Below are 24,344 nucleotides of genomic sequence, written 5' to 3'. Positions count from 1 at the left end.
TAACTGTTCACGGCCTGTCCTCAGTTTACTTCAATTAAAATAGTTTGAACTTCTAATGCCATTTAGAGCTGTTGAAATGCATCCAGCTGAGGTTTGAGGGACAGGTGGCTACGTAGGCATTTGTAAAATACCCGTGAGAAGTGTTGGGAGCAAAGGCTGCACCTCCAGCAGGAGTTGGTGACCTTAAAGGATCAGAATAGTCTGTTTGAAATGGTGTGTGCAGTAAAGCCGATCTCTTGCTACAGAGGGAACTCTTAGATAAACTGGTTGTTTAATTAGTTTTTAGTGGCCTGCACTCTTATTCCTACCCTTCCTCCCTTTTCATGTATTTAATTGAGAAGAAAAAACAATTCTAAGATAGGAAGATACCCCAATGTGAGTTAGAGGCTGAGCATCTACAGATCTTCGCATTCATTGTGGCGTTTTTGGGGGATGCTACTTTCTGTAAGAAAATATTTGCTTTGTATCAAAATCATTAAGAGATTATGTCTGAAGGCGTCTTGGAAGAACAACCGTATGGTGTTGTGGACATGCATGAAAAGTACAGGAGAATAATTGGTGTGGGAAACGATGTCGCTGGGTGCCCGAACCGCAGTTGCTTTTATAAAATTGGGACCTGCAGACTACAATTAGCTGCCATTAATTTTGTTGAACAGAAATATGTTCCATTTATTGTACAATCAGGAGCCCAGGCTTGAATGAGTTTAAATAGATGAAATCTAAATTACACTGACAGTCCATTAAACAGCAGCAAAACCCCTTAAAGAAAATGGATTCGCTATGATACCAGTTTATAATAAAATCATTTGCCAGAGAAGAGCTGTAGCCCGGGCAGCAGGAACACTCCTGCGAGCCTCCGCTGTGGATGGTAAATTGGTTGAAGCATTTATTGCAGAACAGGGCGATGTTTCCTGACGCGGCGCCAGCAGCGGGGCTGGAATGTGCTCAGCGGGGAGCGGGGCTGGAAGATCAGACCGGCAATTTGTTTGTTGTCAGCTGTACTGTTGGGGAGAGGCGACTGCGGAGCTCCCTACCTGTCACCGGTCATCTTTTTCCACTTACAACCATGTGGTTGTCATTCCCCGTGCGTCCCTCCCCGCGCTTCTGCGTTCGTTTCTAAACCATCATGCCAAATGCTGCTGTAGTTAGAGCTGTTTCCGTTACTGACCTTTGTTTTCAAGGGTCTGGGGATATTCTTGTGTTCAGAACAGAGGCAAATTTAGATTTCAACATTTAGGATTCATGGAATGTTGCAGATATTTTTCTTTGAAAGTTACCATTTGGTTATTAATGATGTGTAACTGCTAATATCGTGTTCCTAATTGTATTTAAGTGTGTTCTGCGTGGTGGTGGTGAAGGATTGTGGCATTGAAGTACCTGAGGCACTGCAATGAAGAGCCTGCTGGTCCCGCTAGTTTGGCTCCATCGGAGTTCCGAATGGCCTGATGATGCTTCTTCACTGCTTGGCAGAGGGTACTTTTAATTATAAGACACCAGAATGGAGGGATGGAAATATCCTTTAATTCTGGGATGTAGACATCCTTTATTCCCACAACTTGTTTTCAGGGTTACGGGGTTTTTTTTACAGTTTCTTACATCCTACAAATTCCTCTCATGGACTGAGAGTGTTGGGATCAGCGCTGTCTCTGGGTTAGAAGCGGTGGATGTGGAACGGGAAGGTCGACGTGTGCTGCGGGGATAAGTGTATCTGAAGTGTGCATTTTAGCACACGGGTGGTTAAATGTAGAGCTCACGTTACATGAGTCTGATGGTTCACGTGGGTGGGTGTAACAAGGTTGATGCACAAGCTATTCAAACTTGGGGTCCAATGAGCTCCCCCAGGTTATACCCAAGTTGTTAAGAGTGGTTTTTATTTACACATCTAGCATATAATTTTTAAGGACCTCTAACTCCAACACAGACTATCTAAAGGAAAGCAAAATGAGGGAAAGAACTCACAATCCAGTAAGGCCCTGGGATGTCAGAACTGGGCAATGTGTGTCTGTAGGGATTCTAATTACAGCTCCTGCGGACTCTGGGCTTGTGAGTGCTGAGATGTGATGGCAGCGGGATGGAGACAATTCCTTGACAACGGCTTTCGAGGACCATGGTTCCTGTGGAGCTGTGCAGAGCCTCAGGCTTTGGCTCTTGCACGATGCAAGTGTAGACTCATTAGCTTAGACATAAAAGGATTCTAATTGTGGAGACGGTTACTACCCAAAACGCAGCATTCAGGCTGGGAAAGGTTCGTGTGTTCAGGGAAGTAGAAGTGGTTGGGGTTTTTTTTTCTTCCAAAAGATCTATAAGTCCACCTATTGAAGCTCCATTTTTAAAAGCAGCTTTCAGTGTGCGAATATTAATGTAACCCTTCAGAACTAGGACACATCTGGTGAATATCACAAGCCCAAAGGCATAATGACTCTGTACCATGTGTCGTAGAAATGCTTCATCTCCAGTGGGATGTTTTACACGAAATAGGAAAGGAAGGGAATGTGCTCGTGGTTGAGAACAGGCGGTGGGTCCCGCTGGCTGTGCAGGGAGCTTCAAACAGGCTTTATTTTTGTTGTGGGCATAAGTTTTATCTACACAGGTGTGTTGCATTGGAAAAACGGCACATGGTTTCTCTTTGCTTGGGTCCACATCGAAGCCGTTCTTCAAAATACTGTATGGCTTGGATTTCTGGTAAATCAAAGTAACGGCTCTTCATGGTGAGCTTTGAGTGGCGGATGTGAATGCATCCATAAACCTCCTTTTGGCATGTTTTTTCTGCTTCTAGCATTGGTGCCATTGCTTTACACCTGAATTAACTTGTTTTTTTTAATCTGTATGGCCTCTATTGCTTTGGAGACACCTGAACTGGGTGGCATGGTTGGTTCATCTCGGCCGGCAGCCAGCGGGGCCTCCCTTAGCACAATACAGCGGGGAGGCAACGTCTGCTGTACCCGACCGGATGCCGGATTCTTTTGTGTCACCCATTTCAGAGGGACGCCGAGGTGTTCATTCCGTGCGCTGTCTGACAGCACCCGGAAAACGACGCTTGTGAAACGGAGATATTAAGAAAAGATGTTGGAAGTTGTGGCGTTGCCTGTATCTGAAATCTGGTGCCTTTTGATACAAATTCCCCAGTGAATCCTGAAAAACTTCCTGCAAGTGAGCGATGGAACGGTGTGTGAATGGGTGGTACTGAGCACCTGGTTTGTGTGAGTCAAGGGCTCTTAAAATGAGGTTAGCCAAGGAAGCCTGGAATACAAAACAGTGCAGCAATGCTTTGATATGCTTAAATTGCATGTAGTAGGAGTAAATCCTAGTGCATCAGTGCAGGGAGGCAGAGAGGATGCGTTTGCAAGGCAGGTGAGACGCTTTCCCCCTGACTTTAGCGTTTCTGTGGGATTTTCAGGGTTTTGGATGCAGTTGGGCTATAAGTGCGAGTTACAAGTCAAACAGATCCCCGTTCTTCGGGTGTTGGTGGTTGATGACCCACACGCTATTGCTGTTTTTACAGTGTACATGTGCTGCTGCCGCTGCCCCAGCTGGGACCTGCACAATTGAAACTGGCTCTTTGGAAATTAAAAGTTGTACTTGACGTGAACGGACGTAATTCTTCATTTCACAGATACTGGAGGTTGTTATATAAAACTGTTGATTGTTATTTTATTACTAAAAGAAGAAAACCCCCCCAAGATTTTAGTGCATTTTACATACATGAAACATACGTAGCCTTGCTACTTAGTTTCCTGTGATACTGTCATCATTAAGATAAATCACTACATTTAGTAAATAACTCATCGAGCACTGGAATTTTTGCAAGTTTGTCCTCCTGACCATGTCTCCTCTGCTCTGATGCTTTTTGTTGGCAAGGATTCATAATAAATCCAATATGCGAGTTAACTTGTTCTTTTAAATGACTCTTGGAGTTACCTCTGAGTGGTGAGAGGGTTCCCGAGTACAGGTTGGCTTTCCTTGTTTCTTTGGGTAAGAAGATGTTTTATTGTGAAGAACAGTGACGACACATCCTCAGGAACATTCTCTGTGCTCTTTGTGCAGCGAAAGAACTAGAAAATGTCTTGAAAAACGTTCAGATTTTACAAGACACGAAGCAGGGTATTAGCTGTGTTTTGAAAGATGTCTTATGAAACTCTAAGACTTTGGAATTTTTCTCTAGAAATATAAATAGGTTCATGGAAAATGATTAATAGAATAGCCGGTGTTCTTTGTCTTGTCTTGAAGTCGGTAACTGCTACTTAAAAAAGGAGAACACAAGGGCCTTTAAATAGTTGTTTGGCTTTGGGAGCAGCATCTTTACCTTGGAGCAAACCGTGTGCCAATTTTCTCATTGCTAAGGTCGTTATCGTTAATCGGGCACTCCTTTCCCATCCTTCCTGTAATTTTGTGGCGCTGCTTCTGTTGTGGTTCTTGCCAAGACTGTTTTTAAACCAAGGGATCTTCTTTACCACCCACCTTGTGCAGTCTGGTTGTCAAAGGCGAACAGCAGCAGTGTGTGGGTTCTGTCGTGGCCAATGGAACTTGAGAAAGCCCAGTCCTTGCCGAGCTGAATCTGATGTAGTTTGCTGCATTCCATCTATGATTGGTCGCCTTGGTTTTCTTCACAATTAGAAGAGAAAATACGTTAATGCAGGTTCCTAATAGCAAAAGATCTGATTAGTTTCCTGTTTGATTTTGAGCTGGTTCACAGATTGTGACCCGGTCATTTTAATGAACTGAATTCAGAACGGTCTTACGACTTCCTTTTGTTTTTCCAGCAAAATGTCTATTTGAATTGCAGGTAATTTTTATGCAGTGAATTCCCTTATTTATCACAAAGCATCTAGTTTCTATTTTTAGGTAAGACTCGGAATGAATTACATGTTATGCAAATGAAATGGTGGCTCTTTAAGCTGTTTTTTTAATTTATCCTGGTTTTATGTTCTTTCTTGGCGGTACAGAAGTTAATTTCCATTATTTTAAAATCTTGTTTTTTTTAAAGATTGCGTATATATTGAAAGTCGCCGGCCGAATACCCCGTATTTCATCTGCAGCATTCAAGACTTCAAACTGGTAAGGAAAACTTTCACATCTCCTCCTTTTCCCTGCCCCGTTCTCCAGAGCGCTGACATTTCTGAGTCTGTATCTCTTCCCATCTGATTAAACTCCTGCAATAGCTGTTTTGCCATAAGGCAGCCTTGTCTCCTTGGTTTAGAGCGAGTTAGCTGGCCTGTACAGTTCAAATTGTGGTCTGTGTCATCATATGGTTTGGTAGTCCACAGAAATAGTAATGTGGAGTTAAGCGTTTTTGGGAAATTGTGGCTCAGTAAGTCCAGTTTTTCCTGGGAAGTGAAATTCGGCTGTGCCTTTACTTATAGCTTTCTATAGCACAGCTGTGGAAATGGAAACCCGGGGGCTGCTTTGTGTGGCCTCTTATCTCTGCTCATCATTGGACTGACAGTTGGGGATGCCAAGAGAGACTAGACCCTATATTGATGTGGAAAACCAGAAAATAACATGAAAAATGGACAGTTGGGGGCCTGGGCAAGAACAAATGAGTTGGAGTTGTGCTTTGCCCCTTTGTATCTGAATTTTTGAGGGTAACAGGTTAAACTTTGTGGTGGTTTCTCAGCAGGTGTTTGGTAAAGGGGAGTGTGCTGCTGATCGTCTTGCTCTCACAGAATCTCAGAGTGTCAGGGGTTGGAAGGGCCCTGGAAAGCTCATCCAGTGCAATCCCCCCATGGAGCAGGAACACCCAGATGAGGTTACACAGGAAGGTGTCCAGGCGGGTTGGAATGTCTGCACAGAAGGAGACTCCACAACCCCCTGGGCAGCCTGGGCCAGGCTCTGCCACCCTCACCCCAAACAAGTTTCTTCTCATATTTAAGTGGAACCTCTTGTGTTCCAGTTTGAACCCATTACCCCTTGTCCTATCATTGGTATCACCCTTGCCTCTTAACTTTCACCCATAGACTTTCAGCTCTAGTTGGTTTATGGAAATTCTGAATATGTAATAAACTGTCCTGCTTATCAATGTATCACCTACAGACACAGATCTTTTGCTATCAGAATGTATCTTCCTTTTCTAAGCTTTCTTACTCAAGTCTTCCATTTTACTCCTTACAAGTTTATGTTTTTGAGACCGCAGTGGAGGACGGGTGCGGTTTGTTCTCTGCTGGTGTCTGTGGTGCTTGGCACTTGTGCGTGTTCTCTCCCTCCTTTCCTTCCTATTTTTTCCTTTAAGGAGTTGTTGGATTTGGAGTGAACAGATTCTAGTGATGGGTTAAGCCATATTATCAGGTGCTTTTGTGTCTGACTGGAATTACAATGGGATAGTTGCCATTCTGGACAATAAATTCCTGCTGAGTTGCATTAATTGCTTCCCTTGTCAGCACTGGTCTTGTACAACACATTAAAGCTGTTTGCTAAACTGTCCTCCTTTGTCTTTACTGTTTCTGTGGGACTGGATTTCTTCAGGCTTTCTGGGGTTCACGTAAATAACTTTGTGGAATTGAGAGGTAAAGTACGATTAACCATGTTGTGCCTTAGAGAAACTGTCAGCAAGAAGTAGCACTGTCTGTAATTGCCGTGTCCTTGCTGGGCTGCTGTGGCTTCAGTATCTCCATAACATGGGTTTCACTGGAACATTAATGTCTTTGAAAGTAATTTCCACTAACGTGTTGATAGTTTGATATGTTATTTGGGACAGAATTAAACAGCGCCAGCACCAGAGGTGGGACAGGAGTCCTGCTCTGCCGAGCATCGCACTGCTTGTTCCTGCGGCTGAGAAACCGCTTTGAAATAGCATCAGTTTGGGACCTGCGGGAGCCTCGTGGAGCTCGCTGGGGATAACGGTGATGGCAGGAGGGACGTCACCTCTTTGTCATTACTCGTCCTTTTCCGCCCTGTAGTGCCAGGAAAACCAGACTTGCTGTTGAGCACGGACTTGGCGTAACGCGCTTCGGACTCGGAGCAGGAAAACGCACCCTGGGTTCCCGGGCAGACCTCGCGGGCTTTGTTGTGCCTAATTCTCTATGATACTTAGAGGGAGCTGTGTTAATCTAACTAATCTGATGATCCCGCTCCAGCCCATATGTCTGATGTCTGTAGGTTTGTTAGCTGGTGTTTGTTTGATTTTTTTTTTTTTAAAGTTTCAATACCCAAAGACACCCAGGAAGGTTTGGAGATGATGGAACAAGCTGTCTGTTAGTCTTAAATATGAATGTTTCTCACCTTTCCTTTCTGTAGGAACTCCAGCAATCTCCAGGCATTCAGCAGAATTCACCATAAAGGTCATTTTGTTGATGGTTCTTTAAAGGCAAAAAAACCCACTGCCAAGCCCACTGCAGCTTGATCTGAACCAGATCTGGTTGGCAAAGCTTCCTCTGTACAGATCTGTTACATTCCACAGAGATCTATTAAACTCCAGATCTAATACAGCGCAATAATAGAGCTGCCTGGTAGAAAAAATTCCAGGTTTCTAAATAGTGTCATTATGCTAACATTTGTACTATACCAGATGTCTTTACTAAGAGATTTTTTTTGTTAATTTAGCTTTTATTAAGATAGCAGTGATTGCCATATAATTGAAGTTTCTCCCTGGAAATATTCAGCTATACATTTAGTGCAGATATTGTCCACTGATGGCAACAGAACTCTCAAGTGCTAAGGCAGTGTGCATTTGGATTTACCTTTTCTTTTACTAGAAAGCTTGATTTCTGCAACAGTAGATAGTAACCTAGTAGTTAACCCATTGTTGTTGGAGGGAAGGGCAGGAATTTGTGCGGAAGATGAATCGAAAGGTAGGAATGGGAAATATTTCCTATGAATCTTGCTTAGAAAAGGCTTTATATTTCCAGCTGCCTAAGAGCCAAGTTGCTTGAACACCAGTGTCATGGTGCTGGAGCAGATGTGTTCACCAGGGCAGGAAGATGGGGGGTGCTTGCAGTGCTTATTGTTCATCCCCTTATCGAAAAGGGTGGAGTGGTGGGTCATACGAGAGGGTGGAATATGCCACAAATGCTTCCCTTGTTCGCTTCACCAGTTTTGAATTATCAAACTTAATACAAGTTAAACCAGAACTTGCTGTGCCCTGTCAGTTTAAGACAGTCATCTGTGCTAAAGGAAAAGAAACAATCAACCCAAACGAGCAAGTTTACTAGATTTTTTGTTTTCCTCTACCGATTGGGTTATTTTGTTCTGTTTGTGACCTGGATCATCTTTTTAACCTCTCCGCGGTGCTAATTCATTTTGCTCTGGATTAATACTATCCTCTTTCAGGACTCAAGGCCAGATTATCCTTAAGGACTTTGATTAGGAGCAAACTGTGGTGCAGCAGTGCGTAAATCTGTCCCTGCTTTATTGCTTCCCGTGTTTTTGTTGGTCGTCACTTCTTCCTCTTTCCCTGGGGTACTAAATATCAGTTACTCCGGTAAATGTTCTCCCTCCTTCCAAACAGGGCAGCGAACAAGTGGTTGGGTTTAAATGGGAAATCTGGATTATTCAAGGTTCTGATGAGCTTTGGAGCAACTTTTCTGAGCTCATTTTGCTCCTTTGGAGACACTTCTGCACCCGTTTGCTTTAAGCCTGTGTTAACACCTTATTATGCCAGCTACTTTATATATATTTTTAATAAGAAACAGCAAAATACTATTGGAAAGCTGGAATATGTGGATAAAACTTATACAAGGGCATCATAACGTGGCTTTAATATTTCATTGACGTAACTTGACTGAACTCTAAGAAGGGAGAAAACGGTGTTTAGTAGAGTAGTAAAACTGGGATCCATTAGCATTTAATTCAGGGTTGATTTCCTGTTGCTTTCTTTCTTTTGGAACAGTCTCACAGCTCGGGGTTTAAATTACATGGACAAGTCAATAAACTGGGAGCAGTTAATGCCGAGGTGCATGTTTTTCTCTTTCCTATATAAGTTTTTCTGACTAGTTGTTCTTTCAGTGCGAAGCCATCCGGGTTTCATTGCAGCCAGCCCTCCGTCCCCAAAAAACCACCACAAGGCCTTTTTCTCTCATGTTTTCATGGAAGAACGCTGCGTTTTGAAAGCACAAGTTCTCACTTTGTTTCTGATTTGGATCCACCATTTGAAGGAACAGATTTGGATTCTCATCAGACTGAGGATACAGCTTCCTAGCTATAGGTTTTTATTAAATAATAATATTTGTGGGTTTTTTTATTGTAGTTTAAAGCTTGTCAGACTCTTTGCATTATAATCAGTGTGTTATAAACAGTGTTTTTCTGTGGTTGAGTCCTAAAATTCAGTCCTTTATCTTAATTAAAATATTGATTGTGATTACTTCCAGATGATGAAAATACACGGTTAAAACTTAGGTGACTGATTTGTATGAGGAAAATCTAATTAATGTGCAGAAATTTGGTTACTACGCATCTGAAACCAAGGCAGTTCCAACTGGTGGGGTGAGAGGGGAAAAAGCCGCGTCCAAAACGCAAGAGGAAGTGGAACTGTTGGCTGGGAAGTTTATGGGTTTTTCCTCTGCAATAACAAGTGGAGGTGAAGTGACGGGTCAAGTAAACCAGCACAGCAACAGCAAAACCAAAGGGCAATAACTGCCAGGGAAAAGAAACACAGAGCTGCTGGTAAGAACAGGAGATCTGACCGTGCCACAAGCTAATTTATACAAATACAAAACATCCTGCAAACCTGCCCTCTAATCCTGTCATTTAAACCTTCCTTGGTATGAATTTCCAGTGTCTAAGTCCACATTTCCCTTGTAGGTTTCTTCCTTTTTTCCGGAGACACAACCCATCAGCAAACCGATTTCTGCTTTGCTGATAGATCCTATTTTGCCTCAATTGGATGTCGCGTTTAAAATGGTAATAGGCCCCGCTTTGCGCAGATCCCGACTTCCAACCACGAGAGCGGCGGGTTTGCCGTGCGGAAACAAGCGTGGATATTGCGCTTGGTGCGTTTACGGGCACCGGCGCGTTCTCCTTGAAGCCTGAGCGGAATGGAGCTCACAGCTGGATTGCCCCAGGGCCTTGTAACAATTTACAGTCTGGATGGAGAGGCAGAAGTGCATAAAAAGACAGTTGTGAAATGCCGCCAGTGCCCTGTAATAGCAGATCCGCGTGCGGTGACCTTGGCTGCGTGGGCCTGGGGGAGCGTTTTGCTTTGATCCAAGAGATTAAAAATCAAAAGGGAAAATATTGCATCTCACCTGGAGTAAAGAGGGAAAACTAAAAGGGATCTGTTCTAAATGATGCAGCGTGTGCTTCCTCTCCGCCGCATTCTTCCTGCGGATGGCCTCGCGTTTTAGCAAACGCGCTAAAATTCTATCTGCTATTTTCTGCGCTCTTACGGGAGCGGGTGTTTTCGAATGCAAATATCTAGGTGAGCCACAAGCATTTCTGTCTTTAAAAGCCTCTTTCTGTTTGCAGATGAATTGCTGTTCTGTTCCCAAACTGCAGCTGAATTAATTTGTGGATCATTTTTCCTGGCCGGCATGACCTTTCCTTTTTGGTGTGGAAAAATGCTGATTAATAGGGATCCTTACTTCTCCAGATTCAGCTCCCTTTTTAAAAGGCCGAAAGACTTTCCACTCCAAACCTTTGCTAGAACTGCCCCACGATGGCTCGGTCCAGTTTGCTCTTAAGGTGCGGAACAGACGTGCCAATGAGAGCGAAACCAATGAGACATTTGGAGGAGCGCTGAATTATTTAATACAAAACATTTAGCCTGCAAATGAGGTTGGCTTTTCTGTCTAATGTGGAGCAGATTGCAAAGCCGCTGTGCTGGCGGTGGGGCACGTGTGGGGCGGGAATGGGTATGGAAATGTGGATCCAGGGGCTTTGACGGCAGCGGCGAGGAGTGACGGGGAATGGGAGGTGACAGTTTAAGGATTGCATGGCAGGAGCTGCACAGTGATTAAATTCAGCGGCGCTGTCATTGAGCCGTAAGGCTGAAGATAACATTCTCTCCCTGTGCTGGAAACAAGAATCAATACAAACTCCTTGACAGGGGCTAAATTATTAAATAGAGCCTTTCTTACAATGTTTCATTATCTGGGATTTACCTCAGCTGGTGATTTGTCAGCAGCGCAGGGAGATACGCAGGGCATTTTGTATTAAAATCACTCCAGATGCCTATGAATCCATTTTGATAATTCCCTTCTTTTTTATGGTGTTTCTCCATAGATTTTTTTTCTTCTTTTGCCCAGATGATACTTTGCATTTTCACACAAATACTAAGCTATGGTACACTGTAGGGTTAGGAATTGCCACACACATTCTTTCTGTAGGAACAACCTGTTCTTGAAGTGCCGAGTTGATTCTTTGTGTGTTAAATGAGCGAGGTGTTTGCGATGGCGAGTGCTCAGAACTGAAGAGGTAGGAGGCTGCGCTGTGAATTTACGGGTATTGGAATTCCACTGAACTCGATTGAAAAATATAGCAACATTCTTTTTATTTTGTCGTGTGTCTCCTGAGCGCAGGAGCAGAAGCCATCCATTCTGGAGCAGCAAAACCAGCGTGTTTTGTATTCCCAAAGAGCACAGGGTTGTGTGAAGACATATTTAGACCTGGTTGATGTCGTCAGAGAAGGGAAGTGAAGAGTGTTCAGCATTTTTATGGCTGTTTCTGGTTCTGTTTTTTCTGAGTAGCACCGGTGCAATTAAACCAATTCATACAGAGCTACGACGTTATCACAGTATCACAGTTGTCACAATTATCTCACAATTACATCACTGTTCTCTGGAAGGGGAGAGAACATTCATATTTGGGGGTTTAAAACAGATAGTAGCACTGTTAAGAATAAGGATTAAACAGCTGGAAGTTGAGACTATATGTATTTTAGGGCTCAACTCCAGCTCTTCTTCCCTATGACTAAGATCTTTACAGTTGAAATCCAGGCCTTACAACTTGTGTGTGTGGGGGGAAGAAAGAAATAGAAAGCACACATAATTCGCAGGTTATTTCCATGCGATTACCCTGTTTGGTTTGACGCCGCTGGGCATTCGGATGCTGGTGAGATGCTCAGCGTGTGCGTGACCGCGGTCCATACGCGTTGCAACCAGAACGCGGCCGGCAGGGCCTTAACGGGAGCTCATGGTGCTTGTCAGGCTGTTTTAAATCAGAATATCGCTCTGGTTCGTTGTAAAGCTGTTCTGTTTTGGAAGCTCATTTCCATATGAGGGGAATTCTAAGAGCTGCAGAGAGGCAAAAATAGGACTGGATGTGAAATCCCATGCTATTGTTATTTTTTTCTAATTCTATAAAAAGGAAAGCTGGAAGCACAAGTGATATAAATACCATTAATATCACTGCCACTGCCCATTTGACTGTGAGCCGAGGATGAAAACAGGTATTGAGCAAACGGGGAGAAACAGGAATATAGTGCTCATGGTTGTGGAGTGTAATGGGGATTGCGGTTCCCATGCTGTGTTATCAAGAGGGACATGTGTATTTGTGCACGAGAACACATTTAATAGCAAGGGCTTCATTTTAGATACAGGATCCACAGAGTTTAACTTTCCTCTCTATATTTGACCTGCCCATATTTGTAGGGTTTTTTAGGCACTTTGCAGTGTAACCTTCAGCACCTTTTGCCTTTATTTTTCCTTTTCTGCTGTCTTGTTTCCTCTGATTTATGGAAAGCAAACCAGCTACACCTGGTGTTGAGATAATTGGCTGCTAAATAAATCAGGAGTTGAAAATATGGAGGAAAAAGATTGTTATTTCTAGCTTTCAGGGGAGGGGCAAAGTATTGGATGGTACATTAGCTGCTTTAAATGTAGCAAGAGCAAATGGAGTTAGAACAAATTTAGCCATGTCCTCTAGTGTTGAATAGTGCGGGCATCTGTCATGTTTAATAATGCTCCTGACCTTTACGATTATTGAAGTTGAAATTTTCTCTCTGGTCATTTGGGGGTACTTGAGCTCTGTCGGATCCCTCATGTCTGCGCTAAGTCTCCAAAGACACGTTGTTATACTTTGTAAGCTGGTGACAATAATTTATTAAAGAAATTTGTTTTCCCGCTTACAAAATGGTTTTCCTTAAGGAATGTGAAATGTCACTGTGGTCACGGAATTTTAGTGTGTCCCAACCCTCACCATTTGCTTGCTGGGAAAGGGCAACCCCACCGATGGGCTTCGTGTGGCTCCTCGAGGTCTGATAAAGCTCTTGTGAAAACCAGTATGGTTTGGTGTAGCATGTGGAGGTGTGGGACACAATAAACATCCCACCCCTGGCACAACGGGACGCCTGTGCCAAGTGTGTAAGTCCCGTCTGGGTGCTTAGAAACAAAACATGGGCAGAAAAGAATAACGCGTCTGTAAAATAGACGCCGTTGATTTTTGTAGTTGGGTTGTGGTGGAGCTGAGCTACGGAGAACATTGCTGAGACTCCGCAGGCGCCGTTTCCATCCCGAGCGCTGTGGAGTCGCTGTGGTTAAAGGTGGAAATGTCTGCGGTGCTGGTGGAGAAATCTCCACACCTGAGTCTGTGGAGAGATGGGAGTGGGTTTGGAAACCGCTGTTCCTCCTGCCCTGAGTCACTTGGACTCTTCTTGTCTCCTGGTTTCCGTGTTATTTCAGTACTTGGGGATGCTTGTAGTTATTGACACATTCATCTTCAGTTACAAGAGCTTCCCTTGCAACTATTTCTTACCTTTCTCTCCTGCTCAAGCACGTAGCAACAGTTTTAATCCATAACCATCAGCCATTATTCCTCTTTAAGCTGAAGCACTGGATAACGTGACAGACATTGGGACGCTGGTGCGTGTTCTGCGGTGTCAGGTGTTTGTCACTGTGGGCTCGGTGTGTAGAGCGAGTGTGTTCTGGAAGGCAGGGGACGGTTTGGTGTCAGAACACCGCGCTGGGTGAGGAGGTGTTGATTCCGTGTGGATTAAAAAACACCGGGAAAAGTCTGTTGGAGTGGCTGCTGGGGAATGCTACGAAACCACCGGTGAGAGGAAGGGAAAACAGGACAGATGTTCTCTAAATACCTGGGATGCGTCTGGTGTTTGAGTGGCAGGAGAAGCAACGTCTCCCTTTTTATATATCAGACTGATGGAGCCGCTTCAGAAAACGCTCCGAGTCGGCTCCACCTTGTCTACTGGAGCTTCAGATCTTTGTCAGTTCTGTTTGCCGCTCCACAGAAGGCGGGTGGGGGGTCTGGCTGCCACCGAGGGCCTGGCTTGGGACCAGAAATGGGGTTTTGGGGCTGTTTGCGGAGCCTGAGGTTCCCGTGTGCTGTTGGGAGGAGATAACGGCTCTGTTCCCGCCTTGGGACTTGGAGCAAGGAAGAGTTGGGATGCCATGGATGTGCCGTTTTGACTCTGTAGTCACTGAACGCGAATCCATGGAGAATTTGAACTTGTAATTTTGATTAAAGTGATTGATTTTAAATCAGCTTGAGTTCGTTTTGGGCCATTAGAGGGTATTTAAAAGGAAAATAACTCTTTAATTAAATTAGTAGTGCATGAGTATCCTGCTCTGCTTTCTAAGCAGAACTTTTTTTCTGTTTTTAATCTTATTCCTTTCAGTGTCTTGTTTCTTGGAACACTTGGAGATTAAAAGCAACGCAAAGTTATTAAAACAAACCTGTGCTAAGCAAGCTTCATGTGAACTCTTTCCTTTTGGGAAATACACAAGCTGTGTTGTTACGTAAAGCAATTCTTGTTCCATCCACCTGTATGTGCTGTTAATATACCTCATGTAAGGAATGCCATATAAAACAACAGACGCTGTTTCCCTTATATTTGTAAAACATCCTGGGAAGCCTGCGATCCCGGTTTGCGACTCAGTGTCATATCCATCCTCAGGAAGTGCGGTAAGTAGCTAAGAAACGCTGGAGTAGCCGCGGTGTAAAATACACACACCTTCATCTACGCAACAGCATTTTCCTAGGTGGAAATACCCTTGATTAGAGTTGAGGCTGCTTGACAGCTTCACCAATTTGTATCAAGTATCTGTGCAGTAGAAGGAAGAATAAATGTGGCATCTGTGTGTTTGTATAGAGAGAAAAAAAGTGGGAGGGAATGGTTAAGATGAGGTTTCAACATAACTTTGCAGAAAAGAAAGGAGATGGACCATGAATTCTGGGAATATTACTTTAGAAAAAGGAGTTGCAAGCTGTTTACACCCTCCTGGCCACAAACATGCCTGGAATATTTGATTTATAAAAAGAATCGAGCGATTAAGATAAAAGAATATACACGATTCACTTGTGTGGAATAGGAGGATGTAATTTATGCTCTGTATCGACTGTGGTTATGAGCGGTGACCTGAGGCTCTTGAACCTCCTTTTCACGGATTGCGAAAATGCGGTGGCAGTTTTCAAGGGAACTGCTCGCTTGGAGTTGAAAGAGATGAAAATAGGCCCGCTAACAAGGACCAGCTTCAGCGCCTGCTTTCATATTCTTCATGTCTCAAAAGAAGGCAAAAAACCAGACAATTGGGTGCTTTGATGTGTCTGAACCTGAGGACCTGGCGAGGCAGAAGGTACGTCATATATAATATCACACAATGCACGGAATTTATGTCAAGAAATGTGCAGAAAGGTGTTCCCTGGGATGCTTCTCGGAGCGTCTGTCGCTGAAAAGACTGAGCGTTGTGTTTGCCAAACAGGAAGCTGTTATGTGCTGTTGGTTCCCTGCTTCTCATGTGTTGTAGCCGTTTTGCGTATTTGTATTGAGAAATGGTTCATAAACCCAGGGATTCTTACTCCCTGTGCTGTGCTCACGAGCACAGGGTATTATTATGGGCTGTGATTGAGGGCTGCCCTGCGTGAGCTGAGGCAAATCTGTAAGGAGATATCTGAAAATTGTATACCGACTGTATACACGGTTTCCGTGTGCTTTTATAAACCTTCACAACGTTCTTTCCATATCAGCTGTTTCAGTTTTCAGGCAATTTGGGCCTTTAAGCTGAAAACTTGACGCCCCGAAGTGCAAAATTCTGTGAACTGTGGTAAAATAGTCATAAATTTTTTGTCTTTTTTCGAGGCCGAGTGCTGTAGTTCACATTGGTTTAAGTGTGCAAATGGGTTTGTCAGCGTCACTTGTGCCAGTGTATAAATACTGTATTTCACCTTTTTAAGGTAGTAAATCCTGAGGTAGCTCCACACGTTTTAGGGTCAGGCTCCCCGGGAGCTTGAGCTTTTGGGTTTGGTTTTCCTTTTGCCTTTTTGCCCCTCCAATTCCAAGTAACACAAGAAGCCAGAACTGGAGACAATCGCACAAGCTTCTCTAATATGGGTTTCAATATAGATTTAAGTAGGTGTCTCTCTTGGGTGTGTGCATCAGAGACAGGGGGAGAGCCTCGTTTTACCATATAACCTCTATAGGAACAGCATTTGATTATGTGAAATAACCACGTCACAGGAGCTGGCTGATCAGCCTTTTATTTCTTTTCTGTTGATAATTTTAAACCCCAGGTTATTAACAAAACAAAGCAGTTTGCAGAGGTGCTTGAATTTTTCCTGTCATCAAATTGCCGTTGCTATCGGGCGCTGTGTTAAGAGCCAGGTGACCGTTCTCTGTGCTGGGTTTGCAGAGCAAACTGTCTCCTCGTTGTTTTATCCTTTCAGCTCTAGGTATCTCTTTGTTAAAAGGTAAAGCCCTTGGTGAGATGGTAAAGAAAACGTGGCCCCTTGATATTTAAAAGGTGAGGAATCTATTTGAACTGTGTATGATGGCTTCAAATAGTCCCACCGCTGCGTGCCTCTTGTTTTAATAGAAGTGATAAATACTGCAGCTGCTGGTGCTCAGCAATTAGATTTGAGCTATATACCATCAATGACATTTAATGGCAAATGTCAGGCATAGTCTGAGTGGTGTCTTCATTTCAGTGTTGCATTTCTTTAGGATAACGCTTAAAAACCTTAATGGAATTTAATTACCAGAGCATATATTCAATGATTAGTTAAATGCATTTGTGACACCATTAGTTGTTAGGTAACTGTTTGCTTATTATGCTTGACAGAGTGTATTTGTACAATGTGTATCAAATGCAGTGCAGCAACAGGAATGCTAATAATGATAATAAACCATGTGCAAGGAGGGTCGTTAGCAATACTGTGGCTGCATTTGCTTCTGTGCGCAAGTCATAGTCTGTAATCTAGGTGGAGGTTGCAGATAGAAGCACCAAACATGAACAGAGATGCTGTGATCAACACTAGTGCTTATTGATTTCTCTAGTAGTGGGTTTAGTTACAGCCTGTTAATAAATTCTCAGCCCTGTGCGTGTCTTTTGTGTAGGGCTTTTGTGATAATTGCGGACGTAATACCCGAGATGTGGCATCTCCATTGCTTCATCTGTGTTGGTGCGATCGAGCTGTGTGTGCCCTATCTATGTACATCTAGAAATGCGGCATTTTTGTGTTGTGTGGCAAATCTTCAGCATGAGGGCAATGCAGTGTTTGCTGGGTGCTGCATGGAGATGTGAGGCTTGCTGAAACAAAAACAGCCAGTCTGGATGGACCCAAGTGCTCGTCCCCAGGAACGATGGGCAGCTCTTCTCTGCTTTCCTCTGGGGCCTTGGTTGCAGTTTGTCTGCACAGCTTTCTTCAGATATATCTGATATTCATATGTATGTATATGTCTCAGATCTATGAATATCAGGTATATACACTTAGCTGATCTCTTGTGTAAACAGCTGCTTATTTTCCCCAAGAAGCGAACAGTGATTTGGGGAAAACTTTTTGTGCCTCAGCAGCTTTCCTGGGGATAAAATGGGTGGACATGGTGCCTTCAAACCCCGACAGCTGTAGTTAAACAGGCTTGTTCGTGAGGAGTTGGGCACTGTGGTTACTTTCTGCTTTAGCTCAGCATAACTGACACCATGAACCACAGATGGGATTCAAAGAACATAAAAGGGAAACGGAGCAGAAAGATACCACAGAGGGATTAAATGAGGTAGTAAGCAATGACCCATAACCTTCCTGAAGGATCTTATGATGTTTTATTTTAAGCCAGCCAGTTTTTAAGCATAACTGCTATTTTTACAGGATGAAATTATCTTTGGTCATTTAGAATTGCACTGAAGTGTATTTTGGTGATAGGAAAACAGGTGACTTGCTAGATCTTGGCACAATAAGCAACCTGTTTCTAGTAAAGCTGAAAAGTTTATAGAATAAATATTATCGTTTGTTTTAAATACAGAAATCTTTTATGGTCGTTTCCTGAAACGAGGAATGTTCTTTTTCTCCTTGAGAACTTGAGTGAGGCCGTGTGCAGTTCTGGATTGTTCACAAGTGTCTGATGAAAGCCATTGTTCCATATGGGCACAGGTCCTGGAAAGGAATGACTCTTTGCCTAATGGCATTTTCATTCGTTCCTTGTGTTTCCTTTTGCTTTCATCTGGTGCCTCCTTCACACATTGATATTCTATTGTCGGCGTTCAGCTTAATCCACGTCAGCCTCTCTGTGTCAAGGAACTGCTGACTTGCACCCCGTGGCGGTTCCTTTGGAAGCGAATAAGCAGAGGACATTGTTTAGAAAACAGTGAGAAAATCGTAGCAGAATAAGGGCCTAAAAGTGTCTGAGTTTGTCGCCCAAATCTGATTCTAGGAGCTCTTTGAGGATGAAGCTGTTATCAGTATGTCGGAGAGGATTATTTTATCTCTAAAGTGCAATTTTAGGAGCGCAGATCTTTCCTCCTCATTGATGCCATCTCTATGGAGCAACATTTGGCTGGTGTGTGACCCCTCCTGCCTAAGGACCAGAGCAGAGTTTAACCCCTAATCCTGCAAGTGCTTCCCTGGTTTGGTGGGTGAGTAGCTGGGGTGTCTGCAAAAGACAAATGAACTGTTCCAGCACACTAGTTTTACTGGGAAAGCCTGGTGATTAAGCTGGGTCTAGATACTGGTTCCATCTTTGCTTGAATTCTGGCATATCGGCTCTTGGGCGACTGGGGCTGAGTTTTGGCTTAATTATTTCAGGATGTTTTGGACATCTGGAGAGCAGAATCTGAGGGGAAGGGAGGGTTTATGAGTGACACGAGATCAAATTAAGAGCTGGTAGGTAACATTTATTCCATATTAGTTGATTTTTGTGAAAGCTGGGAGGGAAGACAAGGCTGTGAGAAGCAGAGTGAAGAGAGAAAAATGCATTTCAGACAGCAGAGCTGGAGCTTTGTCTGAGAAGCTCCCGGTGCCAACCTGGATCCTCACACGGCAGACTTTACTGTTGAATTAACTAAAGTTCACGCCGTCTTTTAGTGCGATTTGTTGCAGTTTCTAATGAATCTTCGCCTAGTCCTCAGTTACCATAATTACTCTTTGTCTGTTGTATATGCTGTAGAGTATAAAGTATATGCTGTAGACGATAATAGTTATCACACCAGAACATAAGATGCTCATAAAGTGGCAGCGTAGCAAGTTTTGATCGTGCGGTTCTTCTGGTGATCTGAAGACTGTATTTTTTTTAAGACAGTCTAGCAACTATAATGCCAAACCACCCACACTAGGAGACAACATATGGCAGCTCCTGTGAATTAACATGCGGATAAGTAGCATATCACCTCGTGTTTTTAAAAAGCCTTGAGACTCGATAGCTGGATTCGGAGGTTTTGGCTCTCTGGCCGTCACCCCACGACACACAAAACACAACCCTGCAGATGAGTCATGATTTAAGACTTAATTTTGGCCATATTTTGCAATAGCTTAAAGGTGTAGGCGGATTGTTTCATACTTTCATAGGTGTGGTATATATGTGGGCTGAGATTTAAGTAGCTGTCTACAAATAAGCTGTTTATCCTCACAGAATCCCAGAATGTCAGGGGTTGGAAGGGCCCTGGAAAGCTCATCCAGTGCAATCCCCCCATGGAGCAGGAACACCCAGATGAGGTTACACAGGAAGGTGTCCAGGCGGGTTGGAATGTCTGCACAGAAGGAGACTCCACAACCCCCTGGGCAGCCTGGGCCAGGCTCTGCCACCCTCACTGGGAACAAGCTTCTTCTCAGATTTAAGTGGAACCTCTTGTGTTCCAGTTTGCACCCATTACCCCTTGTCCTATCATTGGTTGTCACCGAGAAGAGCCTGGCTCCATCCTCCTGACACTCACCCTTTAGATATCTGTAAACATGAATGAGTCCCCCCTCAGTCTCCTCTTGTCCAGCTCCAGAGCCCCAGCTCCCTCAGCCTTTCCTCACACGGGAGATGCTGCACTCAGGGCAGGGTGAATGTGATGCTGTTTTACATCTCTTGAGTTATTTGTACATAGGACTGAATGAATTTCCAGCACACTGAGGTGACTTCATGAATTCCAAAAGGAGTTTCATTTGTTAAACTTGTGAATAAAAGGGACACAAGAGAAATTCTTGTTGCAAACAGTCGCAAAATGTCAAGAGCAAGGCGTAAAAAAATTCTGTGTTGTTTTGTCAATAAATTATGTGTTCTCCTACACAGACTTTACCTTGGCAACAGCAATATTTGATACCGCAGGCAGCTTATTCCCAGCTCAGCTCACACTTGGCTGAATACACCGATCGATTATCCACAGCTTAACCAAACCTTCTCATTTCCTGCTGCCGTTATTGCGCTCCCTCAACCCTGCGGCCTTTGTGGGCTGCCCTGTGTGCCGAGACGAGCCAGGAGACGCGGTTCTGGGAGAAAAGCTCTTGTCGATGGAAGAGTCGTTAGATAACGCTAACGAGTTGAAAGGCTGTGGGTTTTGTGTTGGTTGGGGTGAAGAGGACAGGAACCCAAAGGGCTCCCGGCATTCCCGGGGTGTCGTGTTTGAGGATTGAACTGCACGTTGCCATCTTCACTCGTCTTATTTTCTTACTGAACGCTGATGGCTCCCGCTCTTGACAATGCTACTGTGTTGGCAAGAAGTAATTATATGTTAACATACACGCAGCTGAATTAAATAATCAAGCTACAAAAATAACGTTCATTTGTAATAATAACCTCTGTATTTCCAGGCTCGGTTTTCTTGGCTTGCGAACAGCTGGTCAGGTTTCTTATTTAATTAGAAAGCAGCCTACAAAGAAGATATCCTGAGAACTTGAAATTACATGTGCTGTTGCAGAGTAGGGAGAAAAATGACGCTTGTTGTATCTGTTGAGCTCCTGACTTGCAGATGGGTTCATGTGTGTGTCTCTTGGTGTGGTTGGAGTAAGTGGCGACGGGGAAGGGCACAACGAGTGGGACAATCAACCCTATGGCTGGTGGTGGAGCCCGGAGCGGAATTATAACAGAACGGGGGGTGTGGAGCAAGATCATCATTTTTGGGTGGCGAAGAACGAGCGCAAGGGGTGGGTGAATTTGTAGCGTTAAAAATAACGTCCACTTGACAAGCAGCTTTGTAGAGCCAGAGCTTCCGTGCTGCAGCGCACAAGGTGTTGATTTTAAATGGCACGGTGACTTAAATATCTAACGTGTTATTAAAATAACACAAGAATTTGGTAGCTTAGGCTTAATCACATGATTTATTTTTTAAATAGAAAAATGTCCTTGTTGAAATAAAGGAAAGGTGTTCTTTTCCTTGTTGTCTTTTGCTGTTTCTTTGCAATAGCTCCTATTCACCGAGTCTGCGTGCCCATCTGTCATCTCCAGCATTTGGTAGATTGTTTCCAAAGCTCGTTGTGATTTCACGTGGTATCTAAATAGGGCAAGTCATGAAGGATATGGCTTAAATCCCTCGGGGAGAATCTGCAGGACATCTGTGATCGTTTGCACCGTTTGGTTGGTCAGAGCCCTGGGAAGAGAATGTGGCATCTCTTAAGATGTGAATTGTAACGTGCGGTAACTGTTTGAGTGTGTTGAAAAATCAAATTGGCACCTTGCAGTTGTCCCAAATGCTGTGGAATTCACTATGTTCATACTTGTAAAGAGAACCTGTGGGGTTATTTTTTCCCCTTTTAATGGCGAAGCTCATTTTTAAGTAGCGGTTGAGCAGATGTTTGCGAACCGGGATGCTTTAATCCATTTATGGATTTTATCTAATTCTCATTGAATGTCCAAAGCAGATTCATGGAAAAAGGAACAAAAACCCAAACAGCAGCAACAGCAGAAGCCCAAATGATTACTTGGCGAGCATCGCAGCAATAGGCAGTATTGTCATTTAAGGGAAGAATTGGAGTTTTGCAGCACAGGGAATATTTTTGAGCTGACAAAGACACTTTAAAGCACTTGCAATTCCTGTGATTTGTGCAAGTCTGGATTTGGCACGTGGCCGTCTGCAGCTTTCATACGGAACGGTGCAAAATAATACTAAAGTAATGTTTTCTGAACTAGGGGACACTTCTGTGTGCACGTGGTTCTAAACCCATGGCGCCTGTGGGTACGTTCTGCAATGGGAATGACACACAGAGTTAAAAGTTGGCTGACAAAATAGCATGTCTAGGAATTTTCTTGTGTGGTGCAGGATATAAATGTGACAGACGCTTGATATTTTTAGGGAGGTGGAGACTTCAGGTTAAACCCAACAGGGTTGCGCGTGTTGGAGAGCAGATATGGAATGTGCCTTTTCAAGATGAAGCTTTTAAATTAATTGGACAAAAAGCAGCAATCATGGTAGAAGGGGGTGTTTAGGAAGGAGATCAAAGATATGTATGTTGGCCGTGTTTGGCTTTTCCTGTCATTTAGAATTCATTTTCATAAAATGTAGGTTTTAGAAGTTAAAAGCATAGGACGTTAGTGTACGCCATGGCTTCAAATCTATGCTTATGCACACACCGTTGGGATTGATTGTTTTTATCATCGGTTTGAGCTCTAATTCTAACTTCACCTTTTTCCTCTGTAGTTTTTAACAATATGTTATTTTTATTTCTGAAGTATAATGAAAGAAAAGCCACTTTGCTTTGTTATGAAAACCCCCGTCATTTCTTCTCCAATTCGTCATTGCCCTGGAAACTCCCCCGTGATCCGGTCCCGTGCCCCCCGTGATCCGGTCCCGTGCCCCCGTGATCCAGTCCCGTGCCCCCTGTGTTCCTATTGCGAACTTGATTCAGGGCAGGAAATGTCGTTGTTCTTCCACATGCGCAGGGAACCTCTGGAATAAAACACAGCAAAGGGAACAACCTGGACGTCCCGGGAGCCTGAGAGCAAGGTTTCAAAATGGGCAATGAGTATTTTCGGGTCAAATTGATGTGCTCGAACCAGCAAGAAGCTCCAGGCTGTGTGTAGATGTTCTGCTTTCCTAAAGTACGTGATTTTTGTGTGATGAGGTGATTGAAATACTGTAAAACGTCGTAAGTGCTTTAGGAAACTGGGGTGTTTGCGATGAAAAAGCAGAAATCGGTGTTGCCTCTTAGTCGCTGTCCTTTCTTATTTTCATGCGTTAGACAAGCTCGTTGTCTTTGCAAATGTATTATTAAAAAGTAGGTTTCACATGTATTCTTGGGATGCTCCCGGCTGTTTTTTGGGGTGTTTCACACTGAGGACATGTGCTGTTCACAACCTTTTTTCTGGCACAATGCTGCCACTAGCAGCTTTTTTGTGGTATTACATGTGTTTTCCATCAAAGGCTTCAAGAATTTAATGGAAATATTTTGGCGTTTATTAAGCAGAAAGGGTGGAAATTGCTGTAACAACAGAGCTGATGTGAACCCAAGAGACAATAACATTTTCTGGTCCAGTAACCTACGATTTAACTTTGAAATGTAAATGTTTCACGGGCAGTCATAGGAGGGTCTAGAGAAGTGTAGGCCGGGAAAAACAAAGGGCACTTGCAGTTGCCTCATTCCGAAAGAATGTTGGTTTCCCTTCAGGCTTTCCTCTGTTGCTTCAAGTGTTTTGAAGCAGGATTTGGAGGAATCGACTACCCAGGCTTTCAAAGATAAACTGAAGCAGACAGTCTGTAATAACTTGATCTGGGAATTCTCTTTTCAAGTGGTGTTTATGCTCGTTTCCTTCCGAGAAGGAACAAAGTGGTAGTTGGTTCTCCAGTGCAAAAGGAGCGCTTGAGGAAGGTACTTCAGTGTAAATTGTGCTGTTGGCTCTGTGAGGTACGTGAGCAGTCAGAGCCGGTAATTATTGGATTGAAGTGCAGCATCCTGTGCTTTTGTGTAGAGGAGTCTCATAAAGAACATCTATGATTATATATGAATCCATCCATCCTTGCGGGGCGGGGGGGAAATCTGTTTTCTTTCAGAATGGTTGCATTGAATTATGTTGCCATTGGTATTCTCTTCTGTGTTTGGCCATAAATACTGTTTTGTAGAAACTGGCAGACTAAGACGGGGCTGCGTGAGGCCAAGGATTGCAGGCTTCTTCTAATCCCTGTCTCTTCTTGGGTGTAGTTTTAAGTGACTTGTATTTTCTGTTCAGATACCCAGAGGTACAACTGCATGTTGATGCAGGTTCTCGTTGCTTTTGTCTAATTTGAAAGTCAGCCATTAGCACATTGCCCTCGTTTCTTTGCCATACAAGTGTCTTCCTCCCT

General features: G+C 43.7%; 1 protein-coding gene across 7 annotated transcripts in view; it reads left to right on the top strand.

Annotated features, from left to right (window-relative positions):
* RERE (arginine-glutamic acid dipeptide repeats) overlaps positions 1-24,344 on the top strand; it is a 166,211-nt gene that overhangs the window by 56,478 nt on the left and 85,389 nt on the right. For 6 of the 7 annotated variants that reach the window (XM_065037951.1, XM_065037952.1, XM_065037950.1 and 3 more), the window contains exon 3: positions 4,985-5,055. The exons of the other annotated variant lie outside the window; for it this stretch is intronic. In XM_065037951.1, the coding sequence (XP_064894023.1) occupies positions 4,985-5,055 (71 nt within the window). The remainder of the gene's footprint in view (positions 1-4,984; positions 5,056-24,344) is intronic. 7 annotated transcript variants of the gene reach the window in all.

This window comes from Columba livia, chromosome 21, assembly GCF_036013475.1.
Source record: "Columba livia isolate bColLiv1 breed racing homer chromosome 21, bColLiv1.pat.W.v2, whole genome shotgun sequence".
In the NCBI taxonomy this organism is placed as follows: domain Eukaryota; kingdom Metazoa; phylum Chordata; class Aves; order Columbiformes; family Columbidae; genus Columba; species Columba livia.
This window is presented reverse-complemented; position numbering and strand designations above follow the sequence as displayed.